We start from the raw sequence: 21,957 nt of genomic DNA on the forward strand, positions 1-21,957 counted from the left end.
CTCTTTATTATAGAAAATTTCATGTGTACACACAAGTAGAAAGAATAGGATATTGAGCCCCTGTGGAACCCAATCCCGGCTTCAACCAATACAAGATCTTGAACAGATCTGTTCTCTCCATTTTGGGCTTTTGGGCCAGTGATCAGAAAGGGAGGAGACAACAAACCTCACATAACAATGGTATTGGAATCATTAGGATTTACCGAAGCGTTCTTCAGCACAGCCGGCCCCGAGCAGTGTGGGTGTGAAGGCGCTCACTTGCGTGGACAAGGTCATGGCAGCCTTCCTGGTCAGATGCCGGACTGCTCATCCGCCCTCACTTTGACATTTACTTGCGTCCTCTTCCCAGGCGTGTGGATGGATTTTCACAAATACGTCCATACCTGTCTGCCCAGCCCCAGTGGTGATCACCACCCACGTCCAGGGTGGGGCAGTGCTTGCTGGTCGGTGATACTATGCAGAGCTCCCGAGGGTGGCCTTGCTGGCATCATACTGCTGCCTGTGAACACGGGTGGGAGAGTGGATTTTTCTGGCTCTCCTCCTGGGCCCACTAGTCCTGCTCTGTTTTTCCACTGGTCAGAGAAGAGGAAGAATAAGTGGTGAAATGCCCAGTAGGAAGTCCCCCTGGAGGTACTTTTGCATGTGGGCTAAGGCACTGCCGAATTCTCAGTGACAGGCGCTGGCAGTCCAGGCAAGAGGAGAAAGTGGCCGCTGGCCATCAAATCTGGGGGTCTGAAAAGGACCAGAATGCGTGGAAAGCCTTGATTAGTAATCTCAGGCCCTTGGCTCAGCCAGATGCTGCCTTTGGAGCTTGTTTGTATGGGGAGGCTTAGCATATTTATTAAATACACTCAGGGGTCTGACACATAATGAAATGCTTTGCCTCCAGGACTGACAGGTTCCGCCTCCCTGCTGGGTGGCAGCAGGTGGCTGAGTTTCACTTGGGCTCTCTGTCCTCACTCTTTCCACCTGCTCCCCCGACCCTGCTTTCTTGCCTGGGGTCTGAGAGATACAGCTCTTACCTTCTGGCTGCCAGGCCCTAGCGTTGGCGTTCTTCTTTATTGTGGCTCTGCCCTAGAAGGTGGTGATAGAGTGGGTAGGATTGCTATCAAGAGACCAAGTGAGATAATGGACAGTCAGGCATCCTCAAGAAGTTGACCCCATGTGGCTCTAGATTGTGTCCCCGTTGCTTTGCTTGTCCAGACCTTCGTTACCTTCCTCCTCTGCCAAATGATGGATTGGGTAGTGTGTTCCTGTAATCTACTTAGATGGTGGCTAGAATTCCTGGTACACGTGGTCCACAGGCCTTACCTTGCTTAGTGGTCGTACGCTGTACATCGTACTTCCTTTCCCTAAAATGTGACTGTGGTCAAGGGGCAGTGGCTCTGCCTTTAAAAACATCATCTACTATCCATCTGGGTGGCTCAGGGGCAGAGTGTTACTGCTTTGTGAGGTTGGTCAAACCCTGATGAGATAACGATTTAATGCCTTAAATCAGATTCCCTATAAACTGTCTCTGGGACAGAGATTTTTGTGGCAATGATTTTACTGATGGACTTCTTGCAGGGAGACCCCGAACTGGTAGGAGGGAAGGTGAATAGGTCAGGAGAAAATACTAGACAGAGATGTGGTTGTACACGTTTTAGCCTGAGTCTGATCCCCAAGGCAGCTCTGGAGTGAACTGCACCACAGAGGCTGTCCCATGCAGAGGGGAAGGGGTTGGGCCCGTGACATCCCCGCATCAGTGAGCTGTTGGTTCCAGGTCACGGCCCCCATGGATAGGCACAAACTCCCAGATGAGGAGGGTCTGTCAGCCGGGGGCCGATGTCTCAGGAGGATCCAGGTGTGAGCCATTAGCAGCCAAAACTCAGAGCTGCTGAGGACGCTGGTCCACCTGCTCTAAAGGAGACCACTGGGGACAGCACAGACTCTGCCACGTCCAGGCCAGTGAGAGCTCAGCAGGGAGAGGGTTCTTCCAAATGTAAGTCCCTGTGAGGGAATGTGGATGGCTCAGGACATTGAGAGAAATGTGAGATGTGATTTCTTAACTAGGCCAGTGTAATTGATGGGTATAGAAGTCAGGAGAACATTACATTTGAGGAGGAGATGGTTCCTAGGAAGGGATGTGAGGGAAGCCTGGTTTTATCTGGATGCTGGCTGCACAGTTATATACACTTTGAAAAAATCCACTAAGGATGGTGCCCTTATGATTTATGAATGTTTCAGTACAACATCCACCCAGGTGCCTGGGGGCTGCTGCTGCAAAGAGGCAGGAGTTCAGCATCAGCGTTCCCTGCCCTCATTTTTCTTCTCTTGTGTCCCCTACCTCTTGGCACTTCTTAATCTTTTTTTTTTTTTTTAATTGAAGTGTAGCTGATTTACAACATGTTAGTTTCAGGTCCACAACACAGCAGTTTGGTTACACACACACACATCTATCCATTCTTTTTCAGATTCTTTTTCCTTACAGGTTATCACAAAACATTGAATAGAGTTCCCTTTGCTATATAGTAGGTCCCTGTCAGTTATCTATTTTATATATTATTTTATATGTAGTAATGTGTATATGGTAATCTGAAGCTTCTAATTTATCCCACTATCCCCCTTTCCCCTTTGGTAAGCATAAGCTGGTTTTATTATGACTGTGAGCACTTCTTAATTTAAACCTTCTCCTCCTCTCCCTTTCCCCTCCATGATAAACCTTTCCTCTGCCTTTCTAACCTCCGCTGCCTTTGCCAAGGTAGTTTCTTAGACTCATGTGATGCTTTACTCTGAAAGCTTCAGCAAATCCTTTGCTGACTTCCTGAACCAGATCAGACGCACCTGCAGGTCAGCTGCTGGTGTGGTCCTTCATCACCCTCCCCTCAGTTTAAAGTTGAACAGGCCGTGTGAGCTCACTTATTTAATGGGGGTCTCCCAATTATACTACTTCATGTGGATCAGGACCTGGTACTGTTCTGTCCATCATTCATCCCCAGTATCTAGGAGAGTATCTGTCGTGCAGTATTAATACATGGTCCACACATTTGTCGTACAACACACGACTTCTGGCGCTGAAATGTGGACTTCAAGTCTCTCGGGATGAAAAGGAGGTGTTCACTTGGTGCTGGAATGAAGTGTGGGCCCAGAGGAGACCAGCAAGCTGGCAGTGCTGGGTGCCCAGTTATCATACCATCAGGGAAGGTGGAATTGTGGAATTTTCTTTGATCTCTGCCCCTTTCCTTTACTCCCCTTTTGCCCTCTCTGAATTTTCTCTCCCTGGTGTGGTCAGCAGAGGCCTTGGACTTTTTTCTTTGGCCTCACCAGGTGGCATGCAAGATCTTAGTTCCCTGACAAGGGATTGAACTTGTGGTCCCTGCAGTGGAAGTGTGGCGTCTTCACCACTGGACCACCGGGGAAGTCCCCTTGGCCAGATGTTTTTGCTGAGATGAATGGCTTGGCCTCTTTGACAGCCCAGGACTGCTGTTGCAGCCATCCCTTGACTTGAGTTCAGTTGGTAATTCCAAAGGCCAGAGTCTCTCAGCCAGCAGTTCTCAATAGCAAGCCGTTTTGGCCCCCTGGGATGTTTGGCAGTTCTGGAGCCACTTTGTGCTGCCACAACTGGGAAAAATGCTGTTGGCATCTAATAGGTAGAAACCAGGGATCCTGCAAACATAGTGCACAGCACAGCCTCCTCCTCCCCAACCCAGCCTTGACTCATCCAGCCCAAGATACTAGTGAGGCACTGGCCAAGAAACCCTGCTGGGGGCCAGGCTGGGGCTTGCCTGCTGGCGCCTCCAGCCTGGGAAGCAGGTGTATCCGAGAGACCTTTTTTTTTTTTCTCCTGAAAGGACCCTTTTTCCCCTGAAAAAAACCCCATATTTTCCCAGTCCCAACTCATCAACCTCCCAACTCTGCAGCCATGTGTCATTCAGCCTCCCTGGTGGAAGCTGCTCTGTGAAAGGTGTGGCCGTCCAAGAGGAGGCTCTTCAGCCTGTTTTCCACAGAGCCCTGTGGAACCCTGATGGAGACCTGCTTCCAACTACGGAGGCTAGCCCTGCCTTCGGCCTTGCACCAGGAAAACCATGGGATCCCCTGCCTCCTGCCATCCCATCCCATCTTTTTCCCCAGTCTGGCTTCTCCCACCCCTGCCCTCCACCATCTCCCCCATCCCCCGGAGATTAATGTGATAATTGCCATGTGTGCCTGTTTACCCAGGGAGTGGGTGGGCTCACCACCCCCAGTCAGGCAGGTTCCCAAAGGAACACATTCCCACCTGCTACCCGCTGAGCGCTCCCTGTGCAGGTGGGCCGCCACCCCCAGTGCTTTCTCTGTCTGTCATCACCCCCGCCCTGCACACGTGTGCGTGTGTGTGTCACTCAGGGAAACGGGAGGTGAGAGAGATGGAGGCCGGCCAGCCTGTCGAGTCTAGGGGCTTGACTGGGTCAGTGGGAGGAGACTCAACATCTTAAATAAGAGGACATTGCTCCAAAGAAAAGCTCTCTTCGGTACTGCCTGCCACAGAGTAGGTGTTCCATGAATGGTGGGGAAGGAGGAGGCTGGAATGCACTGTCAAGCCTTCTTTTCAAGGAGGGGCTGGTTTATACTTTAGCTGCTCCACAATACTAGGCTGGGCAGGGAAGCTTCCACCGTGAGACTTGCCTGGAACCAGAAATGGGTGGACCATGTTGGGAAAGGTCTTCTTTCTCTCTATCTTGCATGGAGTACTTAGGGTGACTGTTCGGTCCCTGAGGGAAGAATCGGTAGGGAGAATGAAGTGATGCTCCACACCCAAGATGCTTGGGATCACAGAAGCTGGGCGGGTGGGGGAGGTGGGTACTGGGGGACAGAAGGGAAGGGGAGATGCTTCCTCTGACGTAGGCAGCCCCTCCGCTCTCCCACCGCCTGCTGTGCCACAGACAGGCATGCCCACCCCGAGAGGGAGCACAGTCACAACTCTGGAGCTGAACTGGCAACTTTGTGCTCGGTGCTCCTGACTCCCACCTCGTATGGTGTCAGGGCACTTGCTGCCTTCAGAGTTGTCGAGTGCTTTTTTCTTCTTCCATCTCAAAAGATATTGCAGTAGTTGTCTCTCCTACACTGGACAATTTTAAGGTTGTAATAATGATGAATCAGAAAGAGATTGAAACTCTAATTAGCATCAGAAAGAACCTTGCCATTTTGGAGGAGGGAGGCGTGAAGTCCTAAGCTTGCCCACTTCCTGCTGAGGTTTGTTCCCTTGCCCTAGTGGACCTGTCATTGGTCCACTGACAAGCAGGGGAGGTGAGATTGTGAGGCCACCTGGACAGGAATGATGGGAGGGGAAGAGCTAAGAGGAAACGAGGGAGAGGAGGAAGGTGTAGCGAGGGTGCAGCGGGTCTATTAAAAGGTTTGTGAATAATCTAGGGGAGCTGTCGGGCTGCTTTCTCCAGAAGAACCTTTTAAGCTGTCAGTCATCCTTAATAAGCCCCTAGGGCATGGTGCTGGGGTCCTCCCAGATATTCATTTTCTCCTTATCTTTTCTTTCTCCTCCTCTTCTCATCCCACAGACTCCAATACCATGGTGGATGACTTTTTCAAATGCAATTCAGATAAAGCTTGGGGAGAATATCAGAATGAATTTATTTTTGGCATATTTTAAACCCGAGAATCATTTTACTCAAATCGTGGTCATTTACTGGTTAGCTGAGCACCTATGTGTGCCAAACACTTTGTCAGGTGCCAGGTACAGAAATGAGTGGACAGTGAAGGCTCTTGCCTTACTGTAGGTTAAAGCAAAACCAAAACATTCTCACAACACACTGAGTATTTTAGAGAAGAGTTAGAAAGCATATCCCAGACTCTGGGCCTGTGAAGGGGAGTCCTTCTATCCCTGTATTTCATGGGCTGTATTGTCTGATATCTTAGTAGGTTTCTGTTGAAAAGGAGGTTTGTAATCAAGGAAGCATATGAAATGATGGAGGAAACAACTTGAATACTGTTTCTTTGGGGTGGGTCTTCTCTCAGGCTAATGCAAAAATAAAATCTGCTGTGTTTCCTGAGTTTCTTTGATTCAGAAGCTCATTTTCCTCCAAACATGTGAGCATCATACAGATCACTAGCTATAAGACCACAATTTGAAAATTATTCTTCACTCTGCAACATCTTTGGCAAATAGTTACCCGACTGAAATTGCTCTCCCCATTCTCAAGATATAGCACAGTCACTCCTGGGACCAAAGAGAGCTTAAAAGCCACAATTTCATCATTGCTATTGCTGACACCAACTAATGCTTATTGGCACTTGAGCCCTGATTAGGGTACTAGGAGCAGACTGAGTTCTTGCTGCCAAAGAGTACTAAGGATGGGGGTGACTGTCTAAGCCACAGAGTTGTTGAAAAGACACTTGCTCCTTGGAAGAAAAGTTATGACCAGCCTAGACAGCATATTAAAAAGCAGAGACATTACTTTGCCAACAAAGGACCATCTAGTCAAAGCTATGGTTTTTCCAGTAGTCATGTATGGACATGAGAGTTGGACTATAAAGAAAGCTTAGCACTGAAAAATTGATGCTTTTGAACTGTGGTATTGAAGAAGACTCTTGAGAGTCCCTTGGACTGCAAGGAGATCCTACCATTCCATCCTAAAGGAAATCAGTCCTGAATATTCATTGGAAGGACTGATGCTGAAGCTGAAACTCCAATACTTTGGCCACCTGATGTGAAGATCTGACTCATTTGAAAAGACCCTGATGCTGGGAAAGATGGAAGGTGGGAGGAGAAGGGGATGACAAGGGATGAGATGTTTGGATGGCATCATTGACTTGCTGGACATGAGTTTGAGTGAACTCTGGGAGTTGGTGATGGACAGGGAGACTTGGTGTACTGCAGTCCATGGGGTCGCAAAGAGTCGGACATGACTGAGTAACTGAATTGAACTGATGTCTGTTCAAACCCCCTGTAGCCCTTGGCATCTAGTTCTTTTGCATCTTCCTTCTGATACCAGGAGCGGTTTCCTCTAAGGTCTGGCCCTCATCTTCTTTGTTTGCATTTGACTCACCAGACCTGTTAAACCAAAACACTGGCTCTTGAATACTGAAATTGGCAGGTCTCTGCTTCTGTTCATTTAGTTCAGAAGGTGTTTGTTTTTAACTCTTATTCTGCTTCATTTGCAAACATACCTCTCTGAATAGTGTAGGGGCAAGACCAAGAGACAAGTTTGGTGAAAGAGATTGCTTTAGAAGCTGTTTTTTAATGGAAAAATCTATTTTGCAGTGATAGTTGCCATCATCAGTGGGAGGCTGTATTTTATAGGCTGACATATTTGATTGGGAAGCAGAAGGAAAATGAGATAATTTGGGGGGAAAACAGAATGTCATAGAAGTCCACAGGAAACAGGAAGATGATGAATCAAATATGTTGGCAAAGTGAGAGGGAGAAAAAGGTACATCAGGGACAAGAAACACTTTGCCATAGAAATTCTGAGTTCGGATCTTCATTTTGCTAATTTAGTGTGCAAATTTTAGGTATGGCGTTTGATTTGGATGGCCTGGCCTTGTTTCTCCAGTGAATTGGGAATAAAATATCTTTCCATAAACTGTTGAGTTTCAAACAAGTATTAAAGTTTGTGTGTGAGAGAGTAGGATGGGATTGGGAGGGATTTCAAAGCCCTGTGTGTGCAAAATGTAGTTCAAGTGGACTAATTAGGGAGATTTGGGATTGATATCATGCGGAGAGAGAGTCAAGTTTAATTGAGAGATCCAAGTATTAGATAGGACTTTCAAAATGTTCCAAAACTGAACAGTTTCAAGATGCTTAATGAGAAATCCTACCAAGAGTTGATTTTTTTTTTTTTTTTGGTGAGTTGGGGAGTTGACTGAGCCACGTGATATGATCCTCCCTCAACCCTTACCATTCAGAGGCTTGGCATCACACTTGTGGTATTAGAATCCAGAATGTAGATTTCCATGCGGGTTTTAGTTCACGATGTGTCAGCATTACAGAGAGAACAAGGGATCCCTTTTCAAATCTAGATTTATTCCTTGTTTTTCCAGAGCCTTCCCAGGGCCTGGCCTGGTCTAACTGTGTACGTTGGACCATGATGTGATGGAAGAAAGGAAGCCAGAGCCCAGGGTCAGGAGCTGAGCAGGACGTGGATAACACTCATCTCTCCCAAGCAACCTGTCAAGGTCTTTACCAGAATCCCTGGACTAAAATGATGGATGTACCTTGCCTCTGTCTTTTGAGAATTTGCCTAATTTAGAGTAGAAAGGCTTAGAACCTACATCACCACACACTATAACACTAGTGATTATTTGTGTGATCTTAGAAAAATATTTGACCTTTCTGGACTGTTATCCATTGGGTGAGGATGTTAGACCACTCAAATGCAGGATGTTGTGTCAGGGTGACATGGTGCCCCACACAGTATACACGGGAAAATGAGTTAATCTACAATCACATCAAATTGGGAGTGAAGCAACGCATGTTTATCTGTATTGCACTGTGCTTGTTGCATAACCCTAAGTGTGAAGCTGCGGAATGGAGGCCTTCACCTGGCAGATGGTTTTGATGAAGTATAATACTAAAGAACCATTTTTCTTTCTTTTAGACCAATGATGCCTTAGGAGCCACCTGGAATTGGCTGTACTTCATCCCCCTCATCATCATTGGATCCTTCTTTGTTCTCAACCTTGTCCTGGGAGTGCTTTCCGGGTAAGCCAGATGTTTCTCTCTTCTCTTCTTTCTGACTATAAACCTAATGCTCTGGACTTCTGACAAATTCGTTCGTGCAGCCCTCATTTACTGAGCAGCCGCTTTGGGCCAAAAGCTGCCCTAGATGCTGGGAGTACAGCATTTTAATCATCTTTAGTATTCTTAGGAATTAAAAATCTTAAATTGGTACAACATTGAATATGATATGTAGTGAGAGTCCATTTATCCATCCTTTCATTCCATCATTCAAGAGAGACCATTTATGTCAAATGCTGTGCTGGTTGTTAGGCATATAATGTTTAATAAGATGCAGGCTTTATCCTCAAAAGGTTCTTACTCTATCTTGTATTGGGCATCAAATTTCATATTTGTGGCTTGAATTACTGTACATCAGTTAACAAACATTCAGTGTTCAATGCCATGATAAGCGTTACAAGGAGCGCATAAAGTTTAAGGCATGGTTTTTGGCCTTAAAAATCTTATGTTTTGCTGAAAAGACAACACCAACACTTGAAACAGTTAGGGAGCAGGAGTTTGTTTACTGGCTAATATAAGATATAGTTCATTTGGGGAAGAGACAAACCTATATAGTCTGAAGTTATCAGGAATGGTTTCATAAAGGATTGGGATTTTGCTCGGGATGCAAAATATGTAATAGAATAAGATAGAATACATGGGAATGAATATTCCAGAAAGGGGAGCACCATCCCATAAGCCAACATGAAGAAATGGGATTTGTTATGGAGAGTGAGAAGACTATGATGTGACCTAATTTAACCTGAGTGGAAATTTCACTTTGGGAATTGAAAGGAGAAAATAGAAGGGCAAAAGCAAGGTCGAAGAGGGTCTTCTATTTTCTGAGCAAAACTGAACATGATTTCTTGTCTGAATGGCAAATGTTCTTGAAATGGAAATTTATATAAAGTGGTGCTTCTGTTTAAGCATGGTGGATTGAACCAAGTTGGTCATCTCTTATACATCCACAAACACAGAAAATAAATTTTGAGAAGGACACGGTGACAGAGAGATTAGGAGAGGGTATGAAAACAAATGAGAGTTGCCAACAAAATGTTTGAAGATGGAGAGTAAATGATAACTAATCTAGTGGCATGAAAGCTGAGGCTCTGTTAACTACAATGAGGAATGCCGATAAAAATGAGAGCCAAGAAAGGGTCAGGAATTGAAGCATCATGTAAAGCTGGGTTATCAGATCAGATCAGTTCAGTCGCTCAGTCGTGTCCGACTCTTTGCGACCCCATGAATCGCAGCACGCCAGGCCTCCCTGTCCATCACCAGCTCCCGGAGTTCACTGAGACTCACGTCCATCGAGTCAGTGATGCCATCCAGCCATCTCATCCTCTGTCGTCCCCTTCTCCTCCTGCCCCCAATCCCTCCCAGCATCAGAGTCTTTTCCAATGAGTCAACTCTTCGCATGAGGTGGCCAAAGTACTGGAGTTTCAGCTTTAGCATTGTTCCTTCCAAAGAAATCCCAGGGCTGATCTCCTTCAGAATGGACTTATGGGGGATACAAAAAAAGTTTTTTCATAAATCCTTGTAAGGAACATTAAGATATGTCCTCCCCTCAAACAAACAATGCTCACAGGTGCCTGCCCCAACCAACCCCACACCGCCCTGGTTAGAAGATTTCCTCTCTGTCAAGGCTGAATCAGAAAAGCTTGGATTTGTGGACACACAGGAAATGACCGACTTGGTTCAATCCACCATGTTTAAACAGAGTTTAATATTAGAATGGGGTTGATCAAGAGAAAACAGTGAAACAGGAGTATTATATGAAAGTCCACAAACTGGGTGTCATGTTTCCAGCCCAATTCTATTGCTTCGCTCTCAGAACTGTAGCAGTCTGGGGAAGGAGGGGGAGAGGATTTCACAGCAGTCCTCTGTGGAAAACCATCCATCTGAAGAGAAAAGACCTCTGTGTCCTGATATTTGACGGTGACCAGAAAAATGGTCTGACCCATCACTTTTGGTGAGGTCCACTTATTAGTTTCCTTTGGCCACCCCAACAAATTATCACAAACCAGGTGGTTTAAAAGAGTGAGAGAAATTGTCTCATAGTTTTGGAGGTTAGAGGGCCAAAATCTGGCAGGGTGATGCTACCTCCAAGGGATCTTGGGGAGAATTTCTTTCCTTCTTCCAGCCTCTGTTGGCCCCAGGCATTCCTAGGCTTGTGACTATATCACTCCAGTCTCTGCCTCTGTGGCTGCATTGCTTCCTATTCTGTCTAAAATCTCCTTCTGTCTGTCTCTTATGAGGACACTTGTTGTTGGATTTAGTGTCATCTGGATGATTCAGGATGACCTCTTCATCTCCAGATCCTTAATTACATTACCTTTTTCCAAATAAGGGAGCATTCACAGATTCTAGGAATTAGAATGTGGACACATCTTTGGGAGAGGCAAGGACCAGTCAAACCACTACACTCCCCCATTCTATAAGGCCCAACCATTCATAGGAGCTTCCAACAAGCCTTTTGTATCTTGATCTTAAATTAGGGGTCATCAGCATTCAAAGAAAAGGTCCAACACAAAGACAAATCAAAATAATAAATAGGTAGAAGGAACTTGAGGGAATATGAATAATGAAGGGAGCAGAAGGTAATTTTTTAAAAGCATAATTGACATCAGCAGAGATAGAAGAGATTATCTACAAGATAGTTGATTGCTATGAAAAAGAACACTGAGCAGTTAAGAGCATTTGGAAATTAAAATAATTAATGTAAAACTTATATTAATGTACAATGAATTAATGTAAAAGTATAAAAATGTAATAAACAGTAAATGGTAGGACTATAAAGTTGAAATCACACAGAAAGTAGAACAAAAATAAGAAAATCAAAGATTTGTTTCAACATTGAACTAATAAAAATTCCATAAAGAAAATAGGGAAATGGATAGAAAAAAATTACTATCTAAAAAAAAATACTAAAAATGTTCTTAGAACTAGTAAACTCACATTGCCAAATTTAAAACATCTGATGATACATGTGCAAAGATATTCTTTCTATCATTAGGTTTTTATAGTGCAGACTTAGCGAAAATCTGGGTATCCATAACTAAGAGAGCAGTTAGCTGTCTCTTGGATGCAGACCATGACATATTATGTGGCAGTTAGGAGCAACAAAGACCATGTACACAATGAAAGCAGAGTTTAGTGAAAACAAGATGGAAACAGTATAGTATCATCCACATAAATAAAAAATGTGCACAGTTTGTAAAAATTCATTAAAAAGTGTACACTGAATATAATGTAACAGTTATTTATATGGCAAGGAAATAGGAGGTGGGCATGGAGATAACTGAGAACAGATGAATTAATAAGAAAAATGCCCACTGATAACTCAACACAATGAAAGAGAAAAGACCACACCAAGATAAATCATGACATTTCAGAGCATCTGAGTAAGATAATATTCTGTAAGCTTCTGGTGATTATTAAGGGGATGAATTTTATTTATACAGAATCTTGGAGTTAGGATGGCTTTGGATTTCTTGATGATATTGAAAGTTAGGAACCAATAGAAAACCTCCTAAAACTTTCTGAAGGAAAAAAAATTTCCAAGATAGAATTCCATACCTAGCGAAAATAGCAATTATTTGTGAGGATGAAATTGCAATATTTTGAGACACTCTTTCTGAAGAAGCTACTGGAGAATGTGAGTCGCTAAAAGTAAGGAATTCATTGAAGAGGGAAAAGGACATGTGACTTATGGAAACAAGAGATTCATTGGAGAGGAAGAAAGTTTTCCAGGATAATGATGAAGGGAAGTCTAGGATGCTAACTGTCTGAAAGTCTAGGGAACACCAAGTTCAGACTTGAGTAGGATGACAGAAGGCTGTAAAAATGATATCTTTAAGAAAAAATGGAATTAATAATTCCCAATATGTATTAGTATAGTTAGAAGAGTTTAATGTTTTTTCCAAAACTATATATATGTGAATATATAGATATTTGTATGTATTTTCACACACATACATCAATCTAAGCAAAGAATTCCACAGAATACAGAAGTGTTATCACCAAAGGAATATAAGCAAAGTAGGTACTCCATACAGCTCAACTGTCAGTCAGATGTGTATTGTTCACACTGGATTTTGAGATAACCCCTATGGTGCTATGGTTGCCTTGAGAGCATAGGAGAGAATAAGTAGGGGGAGGAGAAGGGAATGTCAGAGACTAAAATCTTAGGTTCCACAGTGGGAAAGTCCTTAAGCAATACCTAAAACTGAAAGATAAAGAAACAGCAGTTGTATAATATTTAGAAAATTGGAAATGAGTACTAGAAGAAGCAGGTAAAAGAATTACAAGTGGTTGCCTATGGGGCGTCAGATTCAGGGGTGAGAAAGGGTGAGGCTGTGGGCTGCTGGTTTTTCACTATAAGCTTTAAAAAATATTTGACCTTAAAGCACAACATGCATCACTTTGAAAAAAATAGAAATTAAATTTTATAATGATTGCACACCCACAAAAAGTATAGGACAAAAGGTGTGTATAAGACATTGACCTGAGAAAGAGACCAATCTCTCTTCCCCAGGAAGAGGATTGGCCTGGGGAGAGACCAGATACAGGAAGATTAAGAGAAAACTCTGATGTATTAGTCAACTTTGTAGTACTAAGAGCCTTGGGTGACTTGTGAAATGGTTATGAAGGAAAAACAGCAGACAGTATGAAGAAGTTCTTAATAGTGTGTGTCTGGAGTGGAGAGTCACAGATGTAATAGGATTTCTTAAGTAGGTGCTCATTCAGTGAGCATTCATTGACAGCCTTTATGCTCAATAGGTAATTATTTCCACATATCCTGTAGCTGCAACTCAACTACTCTATTTCAATGGCTGCCCAGGATGGGTCTGACCACAGACTTCTTTCTTCTTGTATTTCTACTGAGGGGATAATCTCCCATTTGTATAATCTTATCTGCTACATTTTGTTCTTACTTATTTCCTAAGTGTGTCCATGTTTTAGTTGGAAAGATTCAAGTCAGATTCTCACTTTTGAATAACAAGTCAGTGATGTTCCAGATAAAGTTCCTCTTTGGGTTGGGAATGTGTCTTAACAGAGCTGGAAAGGGAAAGAACACTGGCACAGAAAGACAATCCTGTGTCTGACTGTGTCCGCTCTGATGCACTAGCTCTAGTTTGGAATTGCCTCTTTGAATTCTACATATGTATCCTGGTTGGAAGGTGCCGGGGTCCAGCCCCGGTGGATTCAGAGGATTCGAAGGGGAGACGGCTTTGGTGATCAGGAGACAATAGCTTGATTAAGTATTAATTAGAGATATAAAGAGTGATTAAATAGGGATAGCTCAGTGAGAAAATTCAGTGAGGAAAAGAGGCTGAATAACTTGGTTTACGTGGAAAGCCAATAAAATTCCAAGACAAGGAATTTGCGTCACCTACGTAGGCCGCAGGCGTCCTCCTGTTCTCCCGAAGGAGAGGAGACACTAAGGCCTCCCCAGTCAGATCTTAGAAGCCCAGGCAAAATTAGTAGGCTTGACGAGCCTCCACACTCCAGATGGGAATTCAGCCAGAAGGTGAGAGAAAGAACAATATGGGGAGACCAAGCTTCGGTGAACAAGGCCCGCACTTTATTTTCCAAAGTAGTTTTTATACCTTAAGTTGTGCATAGAGGATAATGGGGGAAGGGGTGGAGTCATGCAAGGACAGCAGTCCTTGATCCCTATTGAAGCCAGGCTTTCAAACTTATCATATGCAAAAGTTTAGGTGATTAACATCATCTTCTGGCCAGGAGGCCTGTTAACATTTTATGACCCTTTCTTCAGAAAACTTATTTTTCTCTAAAGGTGATTATTCTAAAGTCAGGTGCCACCCTCCAAAAGCATTAGATAAAGTTGCATTCCTATAGGGCAAAGGTGTGGTGGGCTATAACAAGAAAAGAATTAACTCAAGGGTCCAAGGTTACAAACATTAAAGCTATTACTTACATTCCTATATACCAATTATATTAATCAATACACTCCCAGGGACACAGTAGGTAAGGGATATGGAAACTTAGCAGCAAACATTGGCCCAACAAGTGAAAAACCCTTCACCAATACAATTTCTAATCAATCTTTTAACTGCTCAAAGGAATCTGTATTTAGACAGTTTTAGAACATCTCAGGAGAAGGAAATGGCAACCCACTCCAGTACTCTTGCCTGGAGAATCCCAGGGACGGGGAAGTCTGGTGGGCTGCCATCTATGGGGTCTCACAGAGTCGGACACGACTGAAGCGGCTTAGCAGCAGCAGCAGCAGCAGCAGAACATCTCATGCCTCTCACGGTTGGGAGGCTCTGAACAAACACATGTGGCCAGAAGAACCTGTTCAGGCAGGCTAGAGAACTCCCAAAGGAGTTTGTGAACTAAAACACTCTTGTCACGCCAAGGAACTTTATTAACTGGAGCTGTAAGTTAACTCTTTTTCAGAGAAAGAGATGGTGGTGGGGGACAGCCCCCCATAAAGTCAGAGGTGTAGGTGAGAGCACAAAGCAGTAAAGTAGGCAGACTCTGGTTTTGGGGGTAGATGCTCGGGAATTTCCAGGGGGACTCCTGAGGCTTGATCCCGCCTTTGCGTATGCCGAGCCTCCTTCCTCATGACCTTTGCCACAGGCGGAGTTCTTCACGCTGGCTCCTGGCACGAAAGCATGGTAGGTTGGGAGAAGCGCAAGCTTTGGCATCTGACAGTCATGTTGTTTAGTTACTAAGTTGTGTCCGACTCTGCAACCCCATGGACTGCAGCACGCCAGGCTTCCCTGTCCTTCACCATCTCCCAGAGGTTGCTCAAACTCATGTCCATTGAGTTGATGATGCTATCCAACCATCTCATCCTCTGTTGTCCCCTTCTCCTCCTGCCCTCAATCTTTCCCAGCATCAAGGTCTTTTCCAGTGAGTTAGCTCTTTGCATCAGGTGGCTGAAGTATTGGAGCTTCAGCCTCAGTCCTTGCAATGAATATTCAGTGTTGATTTCCTTTAGGGTTGACTGGTTTGGTCTCCCTTGCTGTCCACGGGTCTCTAAAGAGTCGTCTCCACCACTGCAGTTTGAAAGCACCGGTTCTTTGGTGCTCAGCTTTCTTTATGGTCCAACTCACACATCCATACATGGCTACTGGAAAAATCATAGCTTTGACTCTGTGGACCTTTGTTGGCAAAGTGATGTCTCTGCTTTTAAATATGTGGTCTAGGTTTGTCATGGTTTTTTCTTCCATGGGTGAAATCCTAACCCTGCTGCTTATTAGTGTTGTGCATTTGGACATGTTACTCTGGGCCTGCTTCCTCCCCTGTGAAATGGGATAGCAATATCGCTCTCCCAGGCTGAGGCCTAAGTGTGGCATGGAGTAGCTGTCAGCTCTTACCCTCTCTGATAATATTGATGCTCATTTTCTCTCACTGTTAGCTGCAGGTGGCTATCATCCAAATAGCAGCCTATGATACTGGGCTTGAACCCACTGTGAGACTATGAGCTCCTCTCAGACCAGAAGGCGGCCTCCTCAGGTTGGGAGATGAAACAGAAGTAGCATGGGATGTACCTCCTTAGCACTTCTGGAGAAGGTTAGGAAGTGACAGCAGCAGCTGGGAACAGCTGGTGTGAAGAAATGCTGACATTTAAAAGAGTGTTAACAATAGGGGCCTTATGGGCTGGAGCTGGAATAGCTCTGTCCTGGTTTCTTTTTCTCCTTCTGATGCTCAACACCTATGTGGTTTCACTGGTGTGTCTACAGACAGTTCAGCAGCAGCTAGTTCCATGTACAGGGTGGTGGGGGTGTGGGCTCTGTCTCTTGCTTTGTCTGGTTCTCACATGCCCTTGAATGCGGATGTAGGTATTCTGCTTGGAGTAAGGGGTTGGTTGGGAGTTACATGTATAAACCAGGGAGAAGCTCTGAAGGTTTTGTCTCTGGGGCATATGTTCCCCATGACCTGCAGGCAGTGTAATGTTATGCCCTGAGGCTTCCTAAAGCAGAAAAAGAGCTATGGAAGGAGGAGCCCCTGTCAGGCAAATGATAAGAGTCTGGTAAGGGAGGGCAGGTAGCCCACACGAGTGCTCATGGCCCACCAGGCGTGAAAGTGACTGTGGCACCCATCCTAGAGGCACGGGCCTAGGTGGGTAGAGGGCTCAGAGGTATGTCTGAGAGTCTCAGTGTATTTAAACAGGAACTGTGGATAGAAGGACAAAATGGATACTTGTCACATTTGTACTTGTCTCAGAGGAAATGGGATTTGATGAAAACTATTAGCTTAGGCTTGAAGAGAAGCAGAGCTTCCTGTCTCCATGGAAACGAACCAGGGCTGCAGAAGCATGTCCTGAGGTGCAGTCAGGGGTGACAGGGCAGAAGGCTCATGCAAACAGAAAGTGACCCTTATCCCATCACCTCTACCCTCTGCTCCCAGGGTTTCTGGAGAGAGGGAGAGAGTCTTGGGGGAGCCATTGTGCTGTCTCCAAACCAGGGCAGGGATAGCCAAGCCAGGAACTGCTGACACATGCATATACAGGGAGCGTGTGTATAAAGTATGGCATAGTTTTCAGAGCACCTTTGCTTCCTTGCTCTTATTTGTTCCTTGTAACAGCTATGTGCAGTAGATAGATACTTTTTATTTATTTATTTACAGATGGAAAGAAGAGGGTTTAGAGGTTCTGAGCCCCAACTAGTTACTGGCAGAGGTATGGTCAGAGGTTGTATTTTCCCACCTGTGGTTAGAGACTTGTTCTGATACACCTATGCCACGTGGCCCATATCCAGGAATATGGGCTCCCAACATGGCACAACTAGAGAAAGCCAGCCAGTGGTTAATATAGAATAGCATCCTGACCATACAGATGTTGGTGCCAGTTTTAAGCTGTCCATACATTGATGCACATACTTATTCACACACATTGGTCTTCATATACTCAATGTGACCTGGAACATAGAAAGTCCCTTGGACTGCAAGGAGATCCAACCAGTCCATCCTAAAGGAAATCAGTCCTGAATATTCATTGGAAGAACTGGTTCTGAAGATAAAACTCCAATACTTTGGCCACCTGATGCAAAGAACTGACTCATTGAAAAAGACTCTGATGCTGGGAAGGATTGAAGGCAGGAGGAGAAGGGGACAACAGAGGATGAGATGGTTGGATGACATCACCGGCGTGATGGACATGAGTTTGAGTAGGCTCCAGTAGTTGGTGATGGTCAGGGAAGCTTGGCGTGCTGCAGTCCTTGGGGTCACAAAGAGTTGGACATGGCTAAGTGACTGAACTGACTGACATACAAGATAGAGGATGCTAAGACCTGCTGTCCAGGTTCTTTTACCCTCAGGTCTGGTAGGAAGTGGTGGACTCTCTGTATATGAGGAGGGATTCCTCTGGTTGTATCTCTTGAGTGAGTGGAGTGGCTCTTGTTACTGGTGAGATAACTGTCACCAGATAACTGGTGAAGTTTGTCCTGCCACTAACTCATTTGCTGGATAGCTTTGATAAGTTCAGGGCAATTCAACAAAAGCTGATTGTATGGCTACTGTGCTTAAGACAGTGTACTAGACACTGAGGTTGAAGTGAAGTTGCTCAGTCATGTCCAGCTCTTTGCAACCCCATGGACTGTAGCCTACCAGGCTCCTCAGTTCATGCGATTTTCCAGGCAAGAATACTGGAGTGGGTTGCCATTTCCTTCTCCAGAAGGAAATCTCAGACACTGAGATTACAAAGATGAATAAAATAAAAAGATTGTAGATTAGTTAAGGAAATCATTCAAAATTACATGTAATGGTGTCTAAATTCAATAGATCCAGAATTCTGGCCCTATCAAAAGTTTGATTCATGTGTTGTATATTTCGGGCACCTACTATCTTGCAAGGCATTGTTGAGTGTACAAAGGTGAATAGGACCTATCCACAAGGAAGAGGCTAAAGAATGTATCTTCAGTATTAAACCTTGGATCTCCTGAGCGACCTGCCATTTCTTCCCTCTGTATGTTAGGAGTTGGCACCTAAGTATTTCTCAGGCCTGACTTGAGGTAGGAATAGCTGGTGGTCTTAGGAAGGAAGTTATTCTTGTCCAGCTCAGTGGTTCAGATGAACACGCAACTGCTCATCTTGGAGTTGGTGGGTATTAGTTTGGCCTGTGTGTCGTGTTCCAGAGGCAAGCTGACATCAGAGGAGACTGGCTAAGATGCACCTGTGCAGGAACCACAGGGTAATTCTCCTTCCAGGATTCTGACCCTGGAATCCCTGGGAGAAACTCAGCAAGCAGTTCCTGGGTGCTCGCTCCACATCTCTTGCTGCTCGGGGCTGGGAATGAGATCAAACAGGGACAGGGAGCTGCTGTCCTCAAGGAGCTTGTAGTCTATGTAGAGAGATAGCATAGGTGAATATTTATATTCGATGGGGGCAAGGATCGGGCAGGGCCACTTGAAGAAGCTGAGACTGACACACTCTTTGAAGAATGAGTAATGGCCAGCCAGAAGAAGGGAGAAGAGCTTTCCATCAGGTTGGCTGTCAGGAACGTGTAAGAGGCTGTTCTGAGACTCTCTAGTGAAACACATTGAGGGGGATGTAGAGGAGGTGAAACTAGAGGTGAGAGGCTCATCGTGAGGGGCTCCTCCTATGGGCTAAGCTAAACCTGAGTTCTGACCTGACCCCTGGAGCTCATGATGCAGGGTTGGTTCTCAAGCTTTAGGCAAGGAAGACAACTAGTTTGCATTTGAAGGTGATTGCCCTGGAGGAGTGAGATTGGAGACAGAGAGGCATCTTTGGAGTGACAGTTGAAGAAAGAAGCAGTGAAACAGTGAGGCAGCAGAGAGTGCAGTGGAGTAGTGATGGAGAAGGTGGACCAGATCCAGGAGATGTTGGTGGGATGGGATCTGCATGACTTGGTGACTGTATGAGTGTGTCTGAGTGTACTGGGGGTGGAAATAAGAGGGAAGTCTCTTGGACTGCTTCTAGTATCTTCCTTCTTCTTCTTTTTTTTTTTTGGTTGTACTTGGGTCTTCGTTGCTGCGTGGGCTTTTCTCTAGTTGCGGTGAGCTGGGGCTACTGTAGTTGTGGTGCGTGGGCTTCTCATTGCAACGGCCTCTGTGATGGCCTCTCGTTGCAGGGCACAGGGTCTAGGACAATCCAGTGCAATAGTTGTGGCACATGGGCTCTGTAGCTGCAGCTCCCAGGCTCTAGAGCACAGGCTTAATAGTTACGGTGCCTGGGTTTGATGTTCCTTGGCGTGTGGGATGTTCCCAGATCAGGAACTGAACCTGTGTTTCCTGCATTGGTAGGTGGATTCTTTACCACTGAGCCACCAGGAAAGCCCCTTGATTTCTTTCTTTTCTTTTTTTAAATTTTTTTGTTGAAGTATAGTTGATTGACAGTATCATGTAAGTTTCAGGTGTACAGCATAGCGATTCAGTTATGTATGTGGACAGACACATACACATAGACTTTTCCAGATTTTTTTTCCCTTACAAGTTATTGTATAATATTGACTCTTCCCCCTATACCTCTTCATCCTATGTTCTCCCTAGCCACCTAGTGGCTCAATTCAGAACAAAAGAGACTTGCAGACAGAAAATAAGGTGAAAATGGGAAAATAAGGGTTATGGAAGGGATAAATTAGGAGGCTGGAATTACCATATACACACTGTGTGTAAGTCGCTCAGTCGTGTCTGACTCTTTGTAACTACATGGATTGCAGCCCGCCAGGCTCCTCTGCCCATGAAATTCTCCAGACAAGAATACTGGAGTGGGTTGCCATTTCCTTCTCCAAATGTATACACACTACTATGTGTAACATAGATAACCAACAGGGACCTGGGGCTTCCCTCATAGCACAGTTGGTAAAGAATCCTCCTGCAATGCAGGCAATCCTGGTTTGATTCCTGGGTTGGGAAGATCCCCTGGAGAAGGGAAAGGCTACTCACTCCAGTATTCTGGCCTGGAGAATTCCATGGACTGTATAGTCCACGGGGTTGCAAAGAGTCACACATGACTGAGCGCCTTCCACTTTCAACAGGGACCTACTGGATAGTGCAGGAACTGTGTGTCCTGCGCTGAGTCGCACACTAGTGCTTTATACACAGTATAAAGTATACTGTGTGTACTTTATATACAGTATAAAGTATGAGAGGTTGTGGAAAGAATCTGCATTTTCCCAAGATGCTGTTTTATGTGTCAATTGTCCGAGTCATATCTTTCAGTGTGATAAAAATTATTTGAGGCAGAAAGGACTATAAGTGTAGTTTATCCCTGCTGTTCATATTATAACTGGGAAAACCAGACCAGAGAGTGAAGCAGCTTCCTCAAGTCATACGCAGCTATTTAGGGATAGATGTTGACTAGAACCTAGTCTTCTGGCTCTCTATCCAGAGTACTTATCTCCTCTGCATGAGGGGGATAACTTAGTAGTAACATGCAGACTCTGTACGGTGTACATGGGTTTGAATCCCACGTCCATCACTTGTCATCTGCATGACCTTAGGCAAGTAGCTGCACATATTTATACCCTCAGTTACCCAATTGCAAATGAGGACTTTAGAATCCACCATACTGGATTGTTGGGGAAACTAAACCTGATCATTCATGCTAAGTGTTTAGTACCTGGGAGATAGTAAATATTTAATCAGCGTTAGTTCTGAGTGGCAGAATTCTTCCCTCCAGATCTTGGGTTATACCTCAGTAGTTGGGGCTGGGAAAGAGTCATTTTTACTTACCTAGTTGCCCTATTGAGCATGAACTTGGATGTTTTCAGATGTCACTGGTAGGGCTGACCATCCACCGCAGCCTGTTCCCTGGAGGAAACAGTAACGGCAGACCACTGTGTTACACCCCTGTGCCTCCGCGCATGACCATCACCTTGAACGCTATACTTCTTGCAGTTTCTTAGCAACGCTCTCTCCTCCTGTGGTCAGGAATGAGCCCTGCCCTGTTAGCTTTTCTTGCTGAATTCCTGCTCCTCCCTCAGGGCCTATTTCAGCTTTGACTTCCTTCATGAGATCCTTCTAGATCCATGCCCCTACTCCCATGCTGCAGTTAGGACTAAAATCTTTCTTCCATATTCTCCTGTCACACTGTGCTCCCCTCCATTAGAACCTACCGCTCATTATGTGCTGTGCTTAGTCGCTCAGTCATGTCCAACTCTTTGCGACCCCATGGATTGTAGCCCGCCAGGCTCCTCTGTCCATGGGGATTCTCCAGGCAAGAATACTGGAGTGGGTTGCCATGTCCTCCTCCAGGGGATCTTCCCAACCCAGAGAATTGAACCTAGGTCTCTCGTGTTGCAGGTGGATTCTTTACCGACTGAACCACCAGGGAAG

The 21,957-nt window shown here is 45.0% G+C and overlaps 1 protein-coding gene across 2 annotated transcripts in view; it reads left to right on the forward strand.

Moving 5' to 3' along the window:
• Positions 1-21,957, forward strand: part of LOC133228063 (voltage-dependent R-type calcium channel subunit alpha-1E) — a 338,653-nt gene that overhangs the window by 163,348 nt on the left and 153,348 nt on the right. For both annotated transcript variants that reach the window (XM_061383395.1, XM_061383394.1), the window contains one exon: positions 8,568-8,671. In XM_061383395.1, coding sequence (XP_061239379.1) covers positions 8,568-8,671 — 104 coding nt within the window. The remainder of the gene's footprint in view (positions 1-8,567; positions 8,672-21,957) is intronic.

Source organism: Bos javanicus, chromosome 16 (assembly GCF_032452875.1).
Source record: "Bos javanicus breed banteng chromosome 16, ARS-OSU_banteng_1.0, whole genome shotgun sequence".
NCBI classification, from domain to species: Eukaryota; Metazoa; Chordata; class Mammalia; order Artiodactyla; family Bovidae; genus Bos; species Bos javanicus.